The sequence below is a fragment of the Python bivittatus genome, unplaced genomic scaffold (genome assembly GCF_059951505.1).
Source record: "Python bivittatus isolate LINGU-HERP-01145 unplaced genomic scaffold, Pbiv_v1 ctg000080_np1212, whole genome shotgun sequence".
Classification (NCBI taxonomy): Eukaryota; Metazoa; Chordata; class Lepidosauria; order Squamata; family Pythonidae; genus Python; species Python bivittatus.
Window position 1 is genome coordinate 22073053 of NW_028277035.1, and position 17720 is coordinate 22090772.

A 17720-nucleotide genomic window follows, 5' to 3' on the forward strand; every position below is an offset into this window, starting at 1 on the left:
ATCCTGCCACTATGGTTAGATTATACCTGGCCTTAATTAAGCATTTGCTTAATTTGCTTAATGCTCCCCCCACTCCACTCCACTCCACTCCACTCCACTCCACTCCATCAAGCTTGCCTGTCCTGTGGCTACCCTGTTGTTCTAATCCCGGGGAAACCAGGCTGCTTGCTGGATAGCAGACAGCCCTGACGGTTGTCCCTTCTGTCAACATCCTTGCTGGCATCCTGGGAAAATGTCTTGGTGCCAGGCAGGCCCACCTCCCGGGCGATGAAGAGATTAGGGGTTGTTGCTTTCCTTTTTAAAGCGCCCGGCCCCATCTCCTTCCCTTCATTCTGCGGCAGAGGCAGGCATCTGCAGAGCCTTTGCTCACCCACCCGCCGCCGAGATGGAGTGGGCTCCCAAGCTGGTAGGTGCTTGGCCCTCTTGGTGCCTCTTCTATTTACTTTCTGTTTATTAATGGCCTGTCAGGCTTGTTTGCTTTGAGAAGGGTAAACTCTGTCTGGATGAGCAATTGCTTTCAGAGCGCTGTAAAGTGGGGGAGGCAAAATCCAGCCTCCCAAATAGAGACAAACCCAGAGAACGAAGCACCCCTGCAGTGGGGACAAAGGGACAGACAAAAGCACAGCTGCTGGCACACTGGAACGGCTGCCTGATACGCATAAGATCCACATCTGTCCCAGCAACCCCAACAGACGCACGTAAGAGAAGTAGCCTGCCAAGCAGACACATGCCCTGTGGCATCACAGGGCAGCTCTTCCTTTATTAGCCCTGTTGTTTCACCTTAGCCAAGGCAAGAAATGAAGGCAAGGGCTGAGGAGGAGAGGGTTGGAGAGATGAGTGGACAGTGGGCTTATCTCATAGAGCTCTTCCAAGCCCAGAGGCCTCCAGATGTGTCGGGCCAGCAATTCTCATCCTCCTTGCTGGGAATTCTGGAACTCCCATCACATCTGGAGACTGCCAAACTGGGAGCAGCTGATATGTAAGTGATGTGCTTGAAATGATAAAATGCCCATTTTTTTTTCTGAGTTTCAAACAAATCAGCTCCACTGGAATTTTGGCAACAGGAATGTTTTAAAAAGAAAACAAACTCTGAGTATAGAAAGGGCAAAAAGCATGGTTATTCTGACAAAGGGTTGCTTCAAGCGTTTACTATGAGAATTTTCTTTTTAAAAATATTTATCTCTGTGGGTTGTGTGATAGATAGCATTCAGTGTGACCTACTTTGGCAGCCAGGGAGTGGGGGAACAAGGAATAGGGCTTATCTCATGTTCCTATTGTTTCCTACAGAGGAGCCCTTGAAACAAAACACTTGAACTTGGAAAACTTGAGAATGCTCGAAATGCCCTGTCAATCAAACAGGAAATCTCTGGATGAGGTGCATAGATTATTGCCAGGCATCTCATGGAAGTACTGCTTTTCACCCTTAAACAAACAAACAAACAAAACAGGTTTTTTGAGCATAGTGCCTCTGTGCTCATGGACCCAGGGTTACAGAGCAGGCACTGTCAGAGACAGTCAAACTTTGACTGAGGAGAAATCCAGTTGCCACTCAGTCCTCAAGCTCATTGAAAAATCCTGAGTGAATCACCAGCTTTTAGGTTACTGCCAAAAGTTTCGTGGGAGGATACCCTAGGTTGGCCAGTAGGAAATCAAAATTATTAATCAGTTTTTATTAAATGGTCAACAATATTTTGTTATATCTGAACATCAGACCTGCTTCTGCTTTTTTGCCACTGTATCTTATTTTGTGTTGGTTTGCCCGTTGTTCTTTGATATTTGCTAGAGTTTCTGTTTCATTTTAAAACCATCACATGATGCTGTGTTTATAGAACCTAGGTTTGTGCAAATGAATGAATACAGTTTGCCTGTTTTCTTTTCCAGTTGCTTTTCTGTGCTCTCTGCCTCTCCTTGGCCCTGGAGGCCACCCCAGCATCAAAAGAGCAAAGCAGGGGAACAAAAGGAAGAAGGAGAGGCACAGCCAAAGTCAGGGAACAACATCTGCGGGCACAGGAATCCTCGCCTGACCCTGTGCTGAGGGTAAATCTGGGGGCCCTCACAGACTACACCTTCGTGGAGGATTATGAGCGGAGCATTCAGGAGATGGTTAACCAGCTGCGGAATAGCTCTGAGCTGCTGGACAGTAAATGCCAGGTCAATCTGAGGCTCTGGATGTCGAACAAGAGGAGTTTGTCTCCATGGGCCTATAGGTGAGGTGGAGCAAAATTTGGTAACTGGAGGAGTCTCTCTCTTTCACCCACTCACAGAACTTCTCAGCTTCTTTAGCATGGTGACCCAGCAGTATTTTATTCTCAACACGACACACAAAGCAGTCCACGAGCTAACAATCTATTTTGCTAGGGAGGGGAAGAGATCTTACCTTTATACTCAACTGCTGGCTTTGCGCATGAAAGGGCAAAAGCCAAAAAGGTAATAAAAACTAACAGGGTCAAGTAAAACAGGCCTGGGGTGGGGAGGACTTTTTTTTTTTTTGGTATCTGAGTTAGTGTTAACTCCTGGCAACTGCCTGGACAAAGCCCTGCAGTTTTCTTGGCAAGATTTCAGAAGTGGTTTGCCATTGCCTGCTTCCTAGGGCTGAGAGAGAGTGACCGGCCCAAAGTCACCCAGCTGACTTTGTGTCTAAGGTGAGACTAGAACTCGTGGTTGCCTGATGCCTGATGCCTTAACCACTACACCAAACTGGGTCTCCAAGGGAGGACTTGGGGGAATATATTTACATCATCTCCATGGCTGGTGTAGATTACACACTGGTCTGTCAGGTAGCTAAGAGGGATTTGGATACAGTGGATCCATGAGCCTGTTCAACACCAGCAAACTCCATATTTACTCTTTCTGGTCTAAGAGGTCCAATATCAGAACTGGGGTAGAAGTGGAGACTTTATGGGGACCCAAAAGTGGTTTTGATGACCCTCTTAGAAATCCTACAGCCTCTGGGGAGCCTTCCTGGAGATTAGTGGAATGTCGCTTAACTCTGTTTAGTATTGCTCAGACTGCTAAGGGTCATCTGAGCATCAAGGTTATATTTAATTCTGTATAGTGAATAGGTTGGATTAGAACAGGACAAGTATATCTCCAGCCATTCCATGTTCCCATTTAGAATTTTGCACTGGGAACAGCTTCTAATAGCATTTTCCTAAATAACTTCTCTAAACAAAAATATTTGGACTGCTATTAAGGGAGTGAAATTAAAATAGGAAAGGAAGCATGCATCATGAACTTCAATCTAAAACTGAATTTCACTGTAACATAGCCATGTAATGAAATCAAAGTAATCCCAGACTTCAGTGATTGGTTCAATGCTTCAGGTTCATTAGCCAACTCAACTCATATGGGATAGACAGGGATATAACAGAACCTAAAGCAGAAATACTAAAAGCTTAGTCCTTTGGGGAGGATCTAGGTTGTAGTACGCTCTGTTGGGATTCACAGACTTGCGGCACCCCTAGTTTAATTATTGTAAATTGGGACACTTGAATTGTCCAGAGCAGAAGTGACAGGAAAGAACCCATCTTGGTATCATCAGAAATTGAGTCCTACATGCAAAAAGCCTCCGAGCAGCATGTGCTGTTGACAAAATAGGGCTTACAGGTAGTCCTCACTTAATGACCACTTGTTCAGTAACTGAAGTTATGACAGCACTGAACAAGGAGATTTACAACTGGCTGTCGCAGCATCCCCATAGTCACATGATTGTGTTTCGGACGCTTGGCAACCAACTCGCAATTATGATGGTTGCAGTGTCCCAAAGTCACAATTGCCACTTGTAACCTTCACTGCTGGCTTCCAACAAGCAAAGTCAATGGGGAAGCTGGCAGGAGGTCTGCAAATGATGATCATGTGACATCACACTTAATGACTGTGCAGGATTCATTTAATGACCACAACCGGAACTGCTGCAACTGCCATCATAAGTCAGTGTGGCCCTTTGATGTTGTGCTTTACAACCATGTTGCTTAGCGATGGAGTTTTCAGTCCCAGTTACTGTAATTAAGCAAGGACTGCCTGTACTTGTAATGGATTTAAATAGTAATTGTCAAACTGAACCTTCTACCTAGAAAAGCCTATATAGTGATATGTTCTATAGCTCATTCATGAACAAACCTGAATTAGTATGAATTTTCAACACTGTTCAATCTTCAGATCAAGAAGCCAAGAAGTTATTCAAGGTAAGTAAAAAAAATTAGTTGTCTGAGTTTGTGGCACTGTATCCCCCTCTTGTGGTGTTTTGAATGGTCCATGAGTTTGCTGTATTTCTGAACACTGAACAAGTAATTTCATTCATCCACTAAGAACTGGAGATCACAAATTCTAACAGATCCAGCAGTAAAAGAATTGGATCCATTTACACTCTGCTTCATGGGAGGGAAAGGAATGCAATCTATCCCATTATTTCCAGTGGTGCATGGAATCGCTGCTGCTTCACTGGCATTTAGCTTTGCTCAGCTATGATACATCAGTGCTTTGTATCAGCTTCTGGCCTACAGTCAACAGTACAGCCACAGAATGTGGCATTTAAGCTATAAGGACTTCTAGGCAGATATTGCTAAGCCTGGCTCTGGTTCAAGGACTAACAGAGGAAAAATGTGACACAGAAGCTTGGGATCATGTGTCTGTAAATTTATGGATACCAATGGATGCTACTATATTGATGGTGGTAGAGGGGGATTGACCCACTTGACACAGCAGAAGAGACTTGCTGGCACCTGCATGGAGGTACAGCTTTCTGATTACTTCTGTAACTTAGTTAAGCAATCTTCTTAATTGAATGGCATCATTTTTTGGAACAAATCTATGACCATTTAAAAAGAAAGCATTACTCTAAGTCAGTCTTTCCCAATCTGTGAATTACAACTACAAGAATTCTTGGCTGGCAGGGCCATTGATTGGGAATTCTAGAAGTTCACATCTCAACATTTCTAGAGGGTACCAGATTGGGAAAGGTTACTTGTGCTCCCACAAGTGGAAGCAGTTGCCTATTGTAACATTTTTCTATGTAGAGGACATTTGCCCTGTTGTCCCCCTGTTGAACCACGAGTCCTCCCTACCATATGACCATGAGCAAATGGGTCATGTGCAGAATTTTCTCATGGGAGAAAGAAGTCCTTGGCATTTCCTTACAAAAGCACTGGAAGTGCTACAATTGGTAGTTGTTGTCTGCCACCCTTTATTCTGGGACATCTTCCAGTGATGCACTATCTCCCTAGTCCTGACTAAATCCTGTCATTTGGATTTGAAAAGGAAACAGTGATTCTGTGTGTATGGGCAGGCATATTGCATATGTTGCACCTTCTTCAGTCAAACACATATTTTCCTGGGATTGTGTGATCCCCAGGAAAAGCAGGAGCTTCTTGAAGGAGCTTCCAAGAGGTGCAACATGCATATCCCAAATCACTTTTTCCTCTCCATATTCAGATTGCTGCACAACCCTACCAGCCACCAAGAAGAATATGCATGTTTTGATGTCAACGCATTTTCCTTTAGGATAAATCATGATGCATCCCGTGTTCCAGTTGACATCCCAGAGGCACACTGTCTGTGTGCAGGATGCATCAATCCCTTCACCATGCAGGAGGATCGCACCATGGTCAGCATTCCTATCTATAGCAAAATCCCAGTGCGGCGGATGCTGTGTGAGCCAACTAAGCCTTACAGGAAGAAGAAAAAGTGCCATAAAGAGTACAAGATGGTTATGGAGACCATTGCTGTGGGCTGCACTTGCATCTTCTGAGGACACACGAGGAAGGGATTTCCTGTTCCTATTTCAAGTTCTTATGGATTAAGTACTATTCCTGTTCTTCTAAACTTCTCTGTTCTTTTGCCAAATGGGAAACACCAATGTACTTTCAGATGCTGAAGTCACTTGCTCAGCTCCCATCTCTGCATTACCCTCAAGAAGGCTGGCAATATACTCAGCCAGCAAATTACTCATTATGTGCCCCATTAGTGCTTTAGGCCCGTACCAAGGCAGATCAGGCTACTTCCTCGCTTAAATGATAACAGCACTTGCTATGAAGCTACAGCCACAGTCCCCACTGGCATTTTTTCTCTTATCTGGCATCCTGATTTGCATAGGAATTTAGAGAAGAAACATTAGAAACGAGTGAGGGCAGGAAAAAGGCATTGCATGATATAGGCTAAAATGTGTATCTCTTTTCAGGCTTTCAAACTGCTTGGTGACTACTCAGCTTATAAAGCTGAGTTTATGGCCAACTTTTAGAGTTGATCAATATACAGTATAGACCAGTATATATTGTCTGTATGTGTGTGCTTTCAAGTCAGTCTTGAATCCTGTTGACCACCCAGATAATTCCATGAAGTTTTTCTTGGCGAGATTTTTAGAAGTGGCTGGCCATTACCTTATTCCTAGAGCTAAGAGAGTGACTGGCCCAAAGTCATCCAGCTGGCTTCATGCATTCAAAAAGCACCTTTTATAGCATCCTTCTTGAACAGTACTAGAACAGTGAGTATAAAACACTTTGGCAGAACTAGCTAGCTGGGTTCACACTTTGTGGCATTCATAAGTCTGATTACTAAACCACACTTGATGGTGTGGGTCCTTACAAAATACTAAGCCAAACCACACTGTGGTTAGCCCAGTGAGAACCTACTCATCAACAGTTTAAAGCTAGAGTGCTCCACTGCCTTTCAAGTTGCAGCAGAGAATAAGCCTACTCTGTCAAGCAGTGGAGGAAAGTGAGAGGCTTTTTAAGTCAAGATTGTTTGGCAGGCTACTGTTCACCTTTTAGAACGCTATCAAGAAACACCTTATCTTAATACCAGCAGCCCCAGGAGTCCCACACTCACAGTTCCGATAACAGGGCCCGCATATCAGCAGGAAGCTAAAGGAGCACTAAGGGTGGCATTTGTACCAAGAGTTAGTAGACTGAGAGGGCAGCAAGAGAGCCTAAGAAACCCACCATGCACATTACTGTGCACACACAGTGAGGGACCTGGGTATCTGCAATAACCAACCTATGCCAATTCCTCTTTTTTACCCGATTCATCCATTTATCCTTCACTGTGGAGAGGAACTGCAGCTCAGGGGCTGAGGACATAATCTATTTGCAGAAGGGCCCAGGTTCAACAAGCCAATAACACTATTTTCATTTTTGCAGTTCCTCACAGGTCAGCTAAAGGCTGTAACTCAAGGTACAGTGAAAAATCTCATTAGAGGGTAGCTAGGCCCATTTATTCTGCTCTTTCTGGAAATGGGAAGAATTTGCATCATTTTGTTCAAGAGGCAGTTCTGCTGTTTGACCATAAAGTGTGTCGCTCACCTGATTCTGCAAACACTTCATTGATTTAACAATATTCATAAAACAAACACAAAACCACAAAAAAGCCCCTCTATCAATATCCATGCAGTACACAAGGTAACAATTGAAATTAAGTTTTTTCTCCAGTTTCTGGGAGGAAAAATGGGAAGCCTCACTGTTTTATTGCATCTGGGATTAGCAGAAGCAAATTACCCTTTACCCTACACAGCTGTTGTATGGGAGCCCAGCTTCATTAGCAGCAAGTAGCAAGTGTTCAAGCCCCCAGTTCACACACTCTTTTCAAGATTCCCAGGATCAGCACAACTGAATGGCTAGCATATTGTGGAATCTACTCAGGAAAATTCCTGAATGTCAGTCCAGTGGTTTCTCCTGGTTTAGAAATCAAGGAAATCTTTTTTAGCCAAAGGCTGGAGAACAGCAGGCTCAGTCTGTTTCGATCCAGGAAAAAGACCCATCTCCATGGGATGGCTGGTAAGGCAACTTCAGATCAGCCATTAGTTGTGCGCATGTAAGTTTATCAGGGTAGTGGATAAAAAGTTCCACGATTCATTAGGCTATTTAGCGTCTCTCACTGTCCAATGTTCCAACACACATTCCTTTGCTTCACCATCATTTGATCTAAGTCCATGGGGCTTTACAAGAAACATAAGGGAGCACAGAACCTGGGATGCCAGGAAAACAGAAGAGTCATAAAAGGTCTTATGCCCCTGAAAGTGCCATTTCCTTTAGCTAAGGGGTTGAAGCACAAGAATAAAGTCCAGTATAAATTATTTGAGAAGACTGCAGCTGGAGAGACAAGAAGGAAGTTTCAATCCTGAGTTGCAGCTGTTGGGTGATAGGCACAACTGTGCTGTATGAATATGATTCAGCAGGTCAGGAGAGCCCAAATGCAATTTGATGCTATTTAGTTTCAATCCTTTTCCAAGATTATCTAAGAACCCTGAATAACTAGATAGACAGAAGCATTAATTCATAGACTCCTTGAAACACAGTGATGCTATGCTAAAGGGACTGCCATGACCACAGATAATAGATGCATGTATAATTACACAAATTTGCTAGTGCTCTACTTTACTTCTGTTAAATTTGCAGTGCGACCTTCCTTAACCTGGAGGCTTTTGGGATGTGTGGGGACTGCAACTCCCAGAATCTCCTACTACTGATTGGGAATTCCAGACACTGCAATCCAATATAACTGGAACACAGCAGGTCAGGGAAGGGCACTAGATTAGCCTTGAATACCCTCCTCACTCTGCATGCAATAAAGTCTTATCTCGCAGTGCTTGCTAAGTTCACAGTTCAGTCTTCACTTTGTGCATTAAATCTTTCTGGTCTATTTTCTCTACATCGTGATTCCACCTATTGTAGGCTAAGAGAGCCACATTTTTGGCTGCCACGGCAGACATTTCCATGGAGCTGGCTGCCCACTCCATGCTGTTGAGGTAGTAGAGGCTGTCATGCAGGATAATAGGTGGGAGGCTCTTGACTGATCCATAATCAGGATAGGCCTGCCATTCTGTCACCTGAACAGAGTAATAAGAACGGAACAGAATCTTCAACTCTTGTTTCTCCAAAGGATGCTGAGAGTGGACACGCCACACAGCAGCCTCTTGGGGCTGTTTTCGCTTGAAGGTATTAGATATATTGACAGGGCAAATATTATCCATGGAATTGAAGAAGAGGCCAGGAGCTTCTGTGGTGAGGATACTGGCAAAAGGAAAAAGCTTGGGATCTGGAAAGCCGAAGTATGAGGAGTTGAGGTAGCCATGAACGATGGAGGTGACCGTGGTATGAAAGGTTCCAGGGAACTCAGCAATAGGAGGATCAAAATTCTGAAAGGTAATATTGTTCTTACTGTCATGCAGCTGAGTGGCAATGACTACTATGTCATAGAAGTTGGAACCTGGACCTTCTTCATCTTCATAGTGCACTTGGTAAAGGGTTTTTCCTTCTGGATAAAAATGTACAGACAACAAATAGAAAAAAACATTAACTCAAATAGACAGCTACAAAGCAAATCATCATCATCATCACCACCACCATCATCAAAGAAGCTGAATAGACAAGGCTTTAAAGTGAGAGTTTCCCATGAAACAATTCTGCTAAGACCTCACAGTTTGCCATGCTTCTTTGTTGATTCCATTCTTTCTGCAGCTCACCCACTGCCTGCTGGTTTTATTTTTCAAGACTTACCTGGCTAGCTAAACCAGCTATAAGCCCTCACGCATCCTGTAAAAGTAGCAGATAGGAACTGATCAAAGGGCATAGAGAGGATTTTTCTGACTGGTCACAAATAAGTAAAGGGAAATCTCACTAGTGTTTGACTTCTGTAGGTCAAACACTACAGAATATTGATCATATGAAAAGAAATTGAATTAAGTTGCAGACATCTGCTGCTATTACATTTGGGATGTAGATTATAAACAATTAAAATTTTATTTAACATAATACTTTATGAAGAAATAATATAGGATGTAAGTTGTTTCTGTCTAGAAGTACATCACCACAACAGCTGATCCACAGAATAATTTATTTACTATAAGGACCACCAATGTTTCTCTTTCTTCATTTTATATATACTAGTTATCTCTTTTTCTTTTCTCCCTCTTTTTATTCTGTCCACCTGAAAATGCTCTATCTCTTCTTGCATAGTTTTCTGCCCCTCTTCTTTATAAGGGAGCACATAAGTTAATCCCTTACTTATTTTAGTAGAATGCAAGTAATCTACCATTTTGTTACATTCTCCCTAAATGTGTCACGTTTGCTCAACTGGGTATGCTTTGGGTGATCACAGCAACAACAAATACCCTATATACAGGAACATCTCCTTTTCTTAGTTTAAAAAAAAAAAAGACTGTGAGCACTTAGGAAACTTCAAGTGTATCTCTGTGCAATAAATATGCCAACCTTTAAAGCAAGTGAAGAGAGAAAGTAACCTGAGCAGTCCTCCAATATAAAGATCCTTGTTTTTAGTTGTGTTCTGCCTGCTTCTTTGCGTGCATCAATGGATTTGTTACATCAAAGGCATTTAGGTGGCTTCCAATGTGCAATTATCCAGAATTTTTTAAAGTGGGTCCAGATGATAGCAATTTCTGTCCATAACCTTCCTGCATTTTTTCACTACTTCTATCTTTTTTCCACCTTTAATCCAGTTTTAGCGTTACAGCTCCCAACTGGAGCCCGGGTCCCTCCTTTACAGTTGTAGCTAATAGAGCTCTAAAAAGCAAAGGAAACCCCTTTCCTCAAAGCATTGAACTAGCCATGTCCTGTGGAAGACTCAGCAGCTTCAGAAGTGGTCTGCACACACATGTGCAAGCACAGACATTTCCACTGGGCCTGGAGAAAACTGGAACAGCTGTGCACAGATATCCATGACAACTGGAGAAAGCTGCAAAGCAGCCATGCTGAGCCTTCCAGAGGATGTGGCTCTTATACAGCTTTGTGGAGGGACACCTTGCTCATGCTAACCTGCTTTGTGACATTTCCATTTCTAATGCTTTGTTCAGCCCGAGTAAGTCATCCTCGCTTGCTACCTTTTTCTACCACTGTGGTGCACTATCCAGTTAACACTTATTGCATGTATTAAGTAAAAATATCTCCAGAAAGGCAACAATATCAAGTAGATTCTGAATTCCAGGACTAAACCAGATGTAACACTTTGTGAATATAAATAACCTTGTGTGTGCGTGTTTCACTCCTTGCCACCGCTCAATAAAGGCATTCTCGCCAATGTTGGTTTTTCTGAAGAACCTTCCATTAGCGCCAACAGAGGCTCCCCCCTCCCCCGAAAAACAAATAAATGTTCTGGAGATGGTGAATTAGCCAGGGGTGTGGGAGAATAAAAATATGTTACATTTCCTTCCATAAGTTCTAGGGTGGATCAGGCATCTCTTGCGCTGCAATTCCCTTACAGAATCTGCATGTCAATTGCATTTATCCAATGAACAGCACATCCAGCTTGGCAGCCAGACACCACTTCTTTCTAAGCTGCTTTTAAAGTTCAATTCTCTGGATTTGAAGTGCACCCATATGAATATAGGAAGCTCTCTTGTACAAAGTCAGACCATTTGTTCATCCATCCCAGTACATTTACTTGGTCTACAGCAGCTCTCTGAGATTTCTAGTCCTGCTACTCGGAGATCTTCTAGTCTTATTTGCAATCTTGGGAGAAGTAGAGAGAGATGGGTTTGTGTGGCGTACCTGAACTGTGCAGAGAGACAGCTGTCACCGTGGCATGAATTATGGTGGCTTTTGTTAGCTTCAGCAAACCTGAGCACACCAGGTTGTTGCCGCCTTCAATTGCCCATCTGTTGCCTTGCGCTCCTGCTAGTAACATGGCCCCTAAAGAGAGAAGTACAGAGGAGGCAGCTGTCAGAGAATAAGCTAGCTAAAGTTGTAAAATGCCAGGCTTGCCTACAACGTGTCCTTGTCTCCCATGCTTGAGCAATGGCCTATTGAAAAAGGACTCCCTGCCCTGACTTAATAGGTCTGGAGCAATGGAAGATGGGTAGCACTCACCTGCAAATGCAGGCACCAGTACTGACTGGCCATAATTGGCCCGGAGAATGGCCATGATGACATCATCGATGAAGCGTTGTGTGACGCCCACCTCCAGCAGGGACTCCACTACAGAGCGCTGTGTCATGTTGACAAAGGTGTCACCCCCCAGTGAACTCAAGAGTTCCTCAAGGTGAGAGAACGCATAGCCATGGGCTTGATATTTGTAGATCCTGCAGGTCATAAAAAGGGAAAAAAGCTAGAGCAATACGACTTCTCTCTTAGGAAGTGTCAGCCCTACAAGGTAGACAAGACTAAGAAACCAATGCCATAGGTCAAGACTATTTTTTATAGCTCTAGCAACAGAATCTTGCAAGTCTGAATGGGCTTTCCCCCTCCCTCCCTTTATCTTTGTGTGAACTTGGGTGGGACTTGTCTTAGACATTTTCTTAAATTAGTTTCTTGGCTTGGGCTCAAGCCCCACTTATCTGACTGCTGCCTTGGTAGCGGCTTTTCCTCCTGTCCTTCGAGGCTATTCCTTATTCCCTCAACAGGAAGTCTTCAGAATCTCCCATATACTATATTGCTACCACCCAGCTAGAAGCAATTTTTGATCCAAGGAAGATCATCTCATTTTTCTCTCATTGCCCTGGAAGCACCCGTGATAGCCTCCTTGTTACCTACCTCATGAACTTCTCCATTACTTCCTCTACCCACATTTGTAGACGCAGAAAGCTCATGCCATAGTGCCACCAGAGCCGAAAAAGGTTGAGTAGGTACCAGTCTGTCTCCTCAAGGACAAATTGTTCCCCAGTAAAGATGGCGCTCTTTCCTGCCACTTCTCGACGGTGCTTCAGTCCTACAGAACAGAAAACAAGGTCACAGTAAGGCTGGCTTATGTCCTTTTAACCATGATGGGCTTTGCAAGAGAGGTGACCTTCTTGATCACTTTTGTTATCTACTTCTAACTTACACTGATTCTGAGAAATCCTGAGATTTCTAGTCCCTCTTTCTCAGTCATGATTTTTAATACAATTTCTCATTTGCTGTCACACTCATTCTAGCGTCTTCCATTTTGGCACTGCAGAACTCTATGACAGCAGCCAGATTTTGTTAACACAAAATCAAATTTTTGTTATGCTTCATCTTGGTTCACAACAGCCACTTCTAATTGTTCTGGCTCTGAGCTTCATGCTGCTTTTTACGGCAGAGGACTGTGTCTCAAAATTCAGTGACGACTGGTTAGGAAAATAAAGAGAATTCCCAACTCTCTTTAAAAGTAAAAACAACTTGGTTTCTTCTGGACTCTGGCAGAATTATGGCTAGAATTAATTAATTTGTCCTTATGGCATACCGGCACTTTCTCCCCTCAGCCCAAATCATACACTGATATTTGGGCCAGTCACTCTCTCCAAGCCCAACTTAGCTCACAAAGTTGTTGTTGAGGGGAAAAATGAGAGGAGGGAGCCCTATATATGCTTCCTTGAGCTTAAATGAAAGGTGGGGTTTAAATTCAATAAATATGTAAATACTATAATGTTACAGGGTTGATTGTCCATTTCGAGTTTTGCTCCAAGGCAGATTTGATGATGATGATGTTGTTGTTACAGCTGTTGTTACATTATATTTACATTCCACCTTTCCTCTGGGAGCTGAAGATGACTTACATGAGGATTCCCCTCAGTTTAGACTCTTAAACAACTCTGTCAGAAGGCTGGGCTGACAAAAGTAACTGGTCCAAAGTCACTCAGTGAGCTCCATGTTGTACGGAGGCTTGACCCTGGCTTTCTTTCATCCCAGTTCATCCCTACTTTAAGCTTAAACACCCATGGATCAAGCATATTGCCATGATGTATATATTCATAGTGAATCATCATCATCCATTCACAAAAAGGAAGTATTTTAGGGGAAAAAGAACTTCCAAGGTGGAATCTCCCCCAAATAGTCCAACTGTATTCCATAAGTACAGATGGGAATGGAATGGAATATTCTGACAGGATATGGCTGGCTGGCTGAATAGGACAAGTAGGTGAGCTCCCTTGTAACAGAACAATGATGATTCTTGATCTCATCTACTTAGTGTGCCAGAGGAACCAAAGATCTGCCATACCATCCAAGCTCAGAGGCAGTAAAAGGATATGTGGAAACCAAACCTGAAGTTCATAATTCTAATTGGTCAACTGCACTTACCCAATTGCTGCACAAAGTCCTCCATGTGCAAGTTGAGAGAGTGAAAGAAGGCCCCTCCGCTTTCGTAGGACTGCTTGTTGACTGTAACTGTGGCCAGGCGACCCCCCACCACAGCCTTTTCATACACATCCAGCTGGACCTGGGGCCCAAAGTGCTGCTGCAGGAAGTAAGCCACCGATGAGCCGCCAATCCCAGCTCCCACCACAGCTGCCAAAGCAAAGCAAGTGTGTTGATTAAACACCACCATAAATAGATCCACCTTCATCAAACAGATTCAGTTTCCCAGGGAAAAGAGCATTGCTCAAAGCACATCTATGTCTAACAGTGGGGATGCCATAAAAGAATAAAAAACTCTTCTGGCTAATTTGATTCCAGTTCAGCTTCAAAACTGTTATCTCACTGTGAAAACTATCTAGATGTTATAACAGCCTTCCTCAACCTCTCAGTGTGTTGGGACCGCCACTCCAAATTCTAGCCAGCACAGCCAATTTCTGAGAATTCTGGGTACAACAGACCCCATGCATCTGGAGAAGGGAGGTGCTATCACCAGCGGCCCCCAGGCAGAAGGAACAGGTAGAGGACATCTGCCCCCCAGTGTCTGTGAGCACAATGGAGACTCTCTCGCATCAGGAGTGCACAGACATAACACTCATGTCAGGAAGCAGGGCTGAAACACACACCTTAACCTAGCCATTGGGCTGGCTTGACTTTTTTTTAAAAAAGAGCATTACTGGATAAATTTCAGAGCACATGCCAGAAACAGCTACGAACACTCCAGGATGGCCACCAAAGCGCCAAACCCAGCATGTCCCTTGAGAAGCCAGATCAGCCCCACTTGCAGCAGCATCGCTGACTTGCCATTACGCCCATTTTCCCCAGTAAAAATGCGTCAGTTCCAGGCTGCTTGGGCGCAGGATCCCACCCTACGGGGCCTTGTGGTGGTCTAATGCCATCCAGGAACGCCTACCTATTTTGCCCGGCGGAGCTGCATCTCCTGCGGCAGCGAAGGAGGGCTCCGTTCGCATCACCCCTACAGCTACGGTAAGAAACAAAAGCCACCGGGGAGGAGAAGGAGGCTGAGGAAACTCTGCCATCATGGTGGCCACGGGAAGGCGGGGTGGGGGTGGGGGCGCAAGAAGAGGTGGAGGGGCGGCGGCGGCTGCAAAAGCGAGAAAGGCAAATCGCAGCCCCGCAGCGGAAACCAGCTCGCCCGGATGCTTCTGCTGCAGCGACCGGCGAACCGGCTCCTTGGGGCTTTCTGGCCTCCGGCGCGACGCCGCGATTCCCGAGATGTTGGGAGGGAGGGGGTGTAGAAGAGGCAGCTGATCATTGGCTGCGCCTCCCGCGGCCTTTTTGACCGAGACGGCCTCTCTAAAGGGGGAAGTCCTTGTCTAGCGGAGGAGGTAGCGTCCCCAGCGCGAGCGCCCCTTGCAGGAAGTCCTGAAACGCCAATAGATGAGATGTGCTTTCGCCCACAGCCCGAACTTCAGTGCTCTGGCAAATACGCCTTCGGAAGCTGCCTCGTTCGCCGGCCGCAAAATCCCTGATTCTCGTCGCCATAACCCTGTGGGGCTTTCCAAGGTTAATGTTACTCAGCCCTTTATAGTAAAATATCCCGCGCCCGTGCAAGGTAATCCTGGGGTGGCGACTCCTTTGGGGCCGCACCGCCGAGGCGCGGCATTCCACGGAGCGACTGCTTCTGAAAGGGAGGAGACGCTCCTCTTCTGCCTCCAGAGATTTTCCTGCAAAAATGCAAAGGTCAGGTGGTACTTGAAGCACCTGACTTGTTTTTTATTTAAATCCAGAATTCACCCACCGTAGAGTGCATTCGCCCGACACACTGAACCAGAAAGTAGCTGACACATCTCAGCCTTGTTGTGGGAATCATAAAATTGGATGTTTATGGTTCAGTGTCATTGAACCCAGAATGCTGATTCTTTGAGTGAAACATGGTTTGCGCAGGCTAGCCTGCCAGATCCACAGGTAGCAGCAACCCTAAGCTGACCTTAGCTGAAAAAGCTAAGTTTGATACCTGGATAACTGAGAGACTGCTTGTCTCCAGTCGTTTCTGTCCACCCAGTATGTTCCAGCAGTGTATGCGCTCCAGGTCCCCTCCATTAAACACTGCCATCTTGTGCGACTGAGGAAGCGTGCCTTCTCTGTTGCAGCCCTCACCCTCTGGAACAGCATCCCCCCAGAGATAAGGGCAGTTCCTGCTCTCCTGGGGTTCTGGACAGCTTTGAAAACCTGGCTTGGGTCTCAGGCCTGGGGCTGATGTTTGTTATTTGTTTAATGACCCGTTTTGCTTTGTGGATTTTGTTATTAGAGCATTTTAGTCTGGGCTGCTTGTTGATTTAATATCTTTAGCTGTTTTTTATGTCCAGAGTCCACTAAAGTTGGGCAGCCAGTAAATTGAAATAAATAAAATAAATTCAGATGGTCCTTGTTTAACAACCACTTATTCAGCAACCATTCAAACTTACAATGGCGCTGAATAAGGGGTAATTATGACCGGTCCTCATGGCCAGCAGAGCATGATCGCCATTTGACACCTTTGCCAGCTTCCTGTAAGCAAAGTCAATGGGGAAGCCAGCAAAAGGTCGCAAATGGTGACCACATGATGTCCTTGCTTAATGACCCACAGTGATTTGCTTAACGTCAACTGGGGTGCCAGAATTTCTGTTCCTAAGCAATGTGGTCATGTGACAATGCTTTTTACAACCATGTCACTTAGTGATGGAAATTCCGGTCCCAGTTGCTGTCGTTAAGTGAGGACTACCTGCAACTAAATAAGTTGGGTTGGAGTTGATTAGTATCTAGACATGAGACCTAGAAATCCGCAAAGTTGCAAGAAATCCCCAAAGAAAGCTGAAGCGATCCACTTCTAAGTTGCTGTTAAAAAAAACAACAAAAAAACCCAGCATGGATAAGTCCACATAGTCACCAGAGTCAAGTTTGACTCAAGAGACATTATACCGTTTTAAGCCTCCCATGCAAAGCCAGCTTGCTAGGTGCATACCGTATAGGGTGCATTGGAATGGATGGGTTGTATATGCTCAACACACTGAACCACAAGCTGAACTAAAAATTAACCAAACTTGTTCTAGCCTCATACATTGTATGAACCCAGCCTGTATAGTTTATAGTTTATACTCTGGTGTTCATGCAAATCCAACCCATACTTATACTACCCATAGGTAAGTCTACTGGGTGGACAGAGCCAGGAGGAGGAAGGGAGAGAAGTGAAGCCTGCCCAGAAACCTCCTCCAGAGCTCCCTCTGGCCCCACCAGGGCTTTTGCCCTGGAATTGTTTCTTAAAATATCATGAACGCTATTTGTATGATCATTGATGTATTTGTAAGCTGCCTTGATAGGATTTGTATCTTGAAAAGTGGGATATAAGTAATCTCTATAGACACATACCTACATATATATAGCCATCACACTATTCCCTTTTGAGTAAGCAACATTATGCAAAATGCAAAAAGGAGTCTAATAGATGAAGGCAGGGTGTAAAAAAAGGAAACAGAGCTTTCTTCCTTTTCATCATTTTTTTCCTTGGGCACTAACTTCTACAGCGCTTATTTCAATTCCATTTAATATATCACTATTATTCTTCCAGTGTTCATCCCGAATAATTTAATCACTTTTATTTAAATTGTATTTGTAATAGTAATTTTATTAAAGATTACAATTTACAATAAAAACTAATACAAACTAAAAAAATAAAAGAATAAA

At 44.2% G+C, this 17720-nt stretch overlaps 2 protein-coding genes across 2 annotated transcripts; one reads left to right on the forward strand and one right to left on the reverse strand.

Annotated features, from left to right (window-relative positions):
* Positions 1–318: 318 nt before the first annotated feature.
* Positions 319–8516, forward strand: IL17B (interleukin 17B). The gene is made up of 3 exons (XM_007421114.4): positions 319–406; positions 1882–2207; positions 5500–8516. Exons 1-3 carry the CDS (start codon positions 386–388, stop codon positions 5744–5746), a joined length of 594 nt encoding a protein of 197 aa, XP_007421176.1. The 5' UTR covers positions 319–385; the 3' UTR covers positions 5747–8516.
* PCYOX1L (prenylcysteine oxidase 1 like) lies at positions 8513–15664 on the reverse strand. Its single transcript, XM_007421100.4, has 6 exons — positions 14950–15664; positions 13983–14189; positions 12477–12651; positions 11814–12025; positions 11496–11636; positions 8513–9246 (listed from the first exon to the last, which is right to left on the reverse strand). The coding sequence occupies exons 1-6, from the start codon at positions 15077–15079 to the stop codon at positions 8588–8590; spliced, it is 1524 nt and encodes a 507-aa protein (XP_007421162.1). The 5' UTR covers positions 15080–15664; the 3' UTR covers positions 8513–8587.
* Positions 15665–17720: the final 2056 nt, after the last annotated feature.

Bases quoted from the DNA above. Each gene is read 5' to 3' on its own strand.
- IL17B (XM_007421114.4), top strand. From the start codon at position 386: ATGGAGTGGGCTCCCAAGCTG. The intron at 407-1,881 runs GTAGGTGCTTGG...TTTCTTTTCCAG, and splicing joins TGGAGTGGGCTCCCAAGCTG to TTGCTTTTCTGTGCTCTCTG. The intron at 2,208-5,499 runs GTGAGGTGGAGC...ATTTTCCTTTAG, and splicing joins TTGTCTCCATGGGCCTATAG to GATAAATCATGATGCATCCC.
- PCYOX1L (XM_007421100.4), bottom strand. From the start codon at position 15,079: ATGATGGCAGAGTTTCCTCAGCCTCCTTCTCCTCCCCGGTGGCTTTTG. The intron at 14,190-14,949 runs GTAGGCGTTCCT...TTGCTTTGGCAG, and splicing joins AGCTCCGCCGGGCAAAATAG to CTGTGGTGGGAGCTGGGATT. The intron at 9,247-11,495 runs GTACGCCACACA...ATTTTTATCCAG, and splicing joins TGTCTCTCTGCACAGTTCAG to AAGGAAAAACCCTTTACCAA.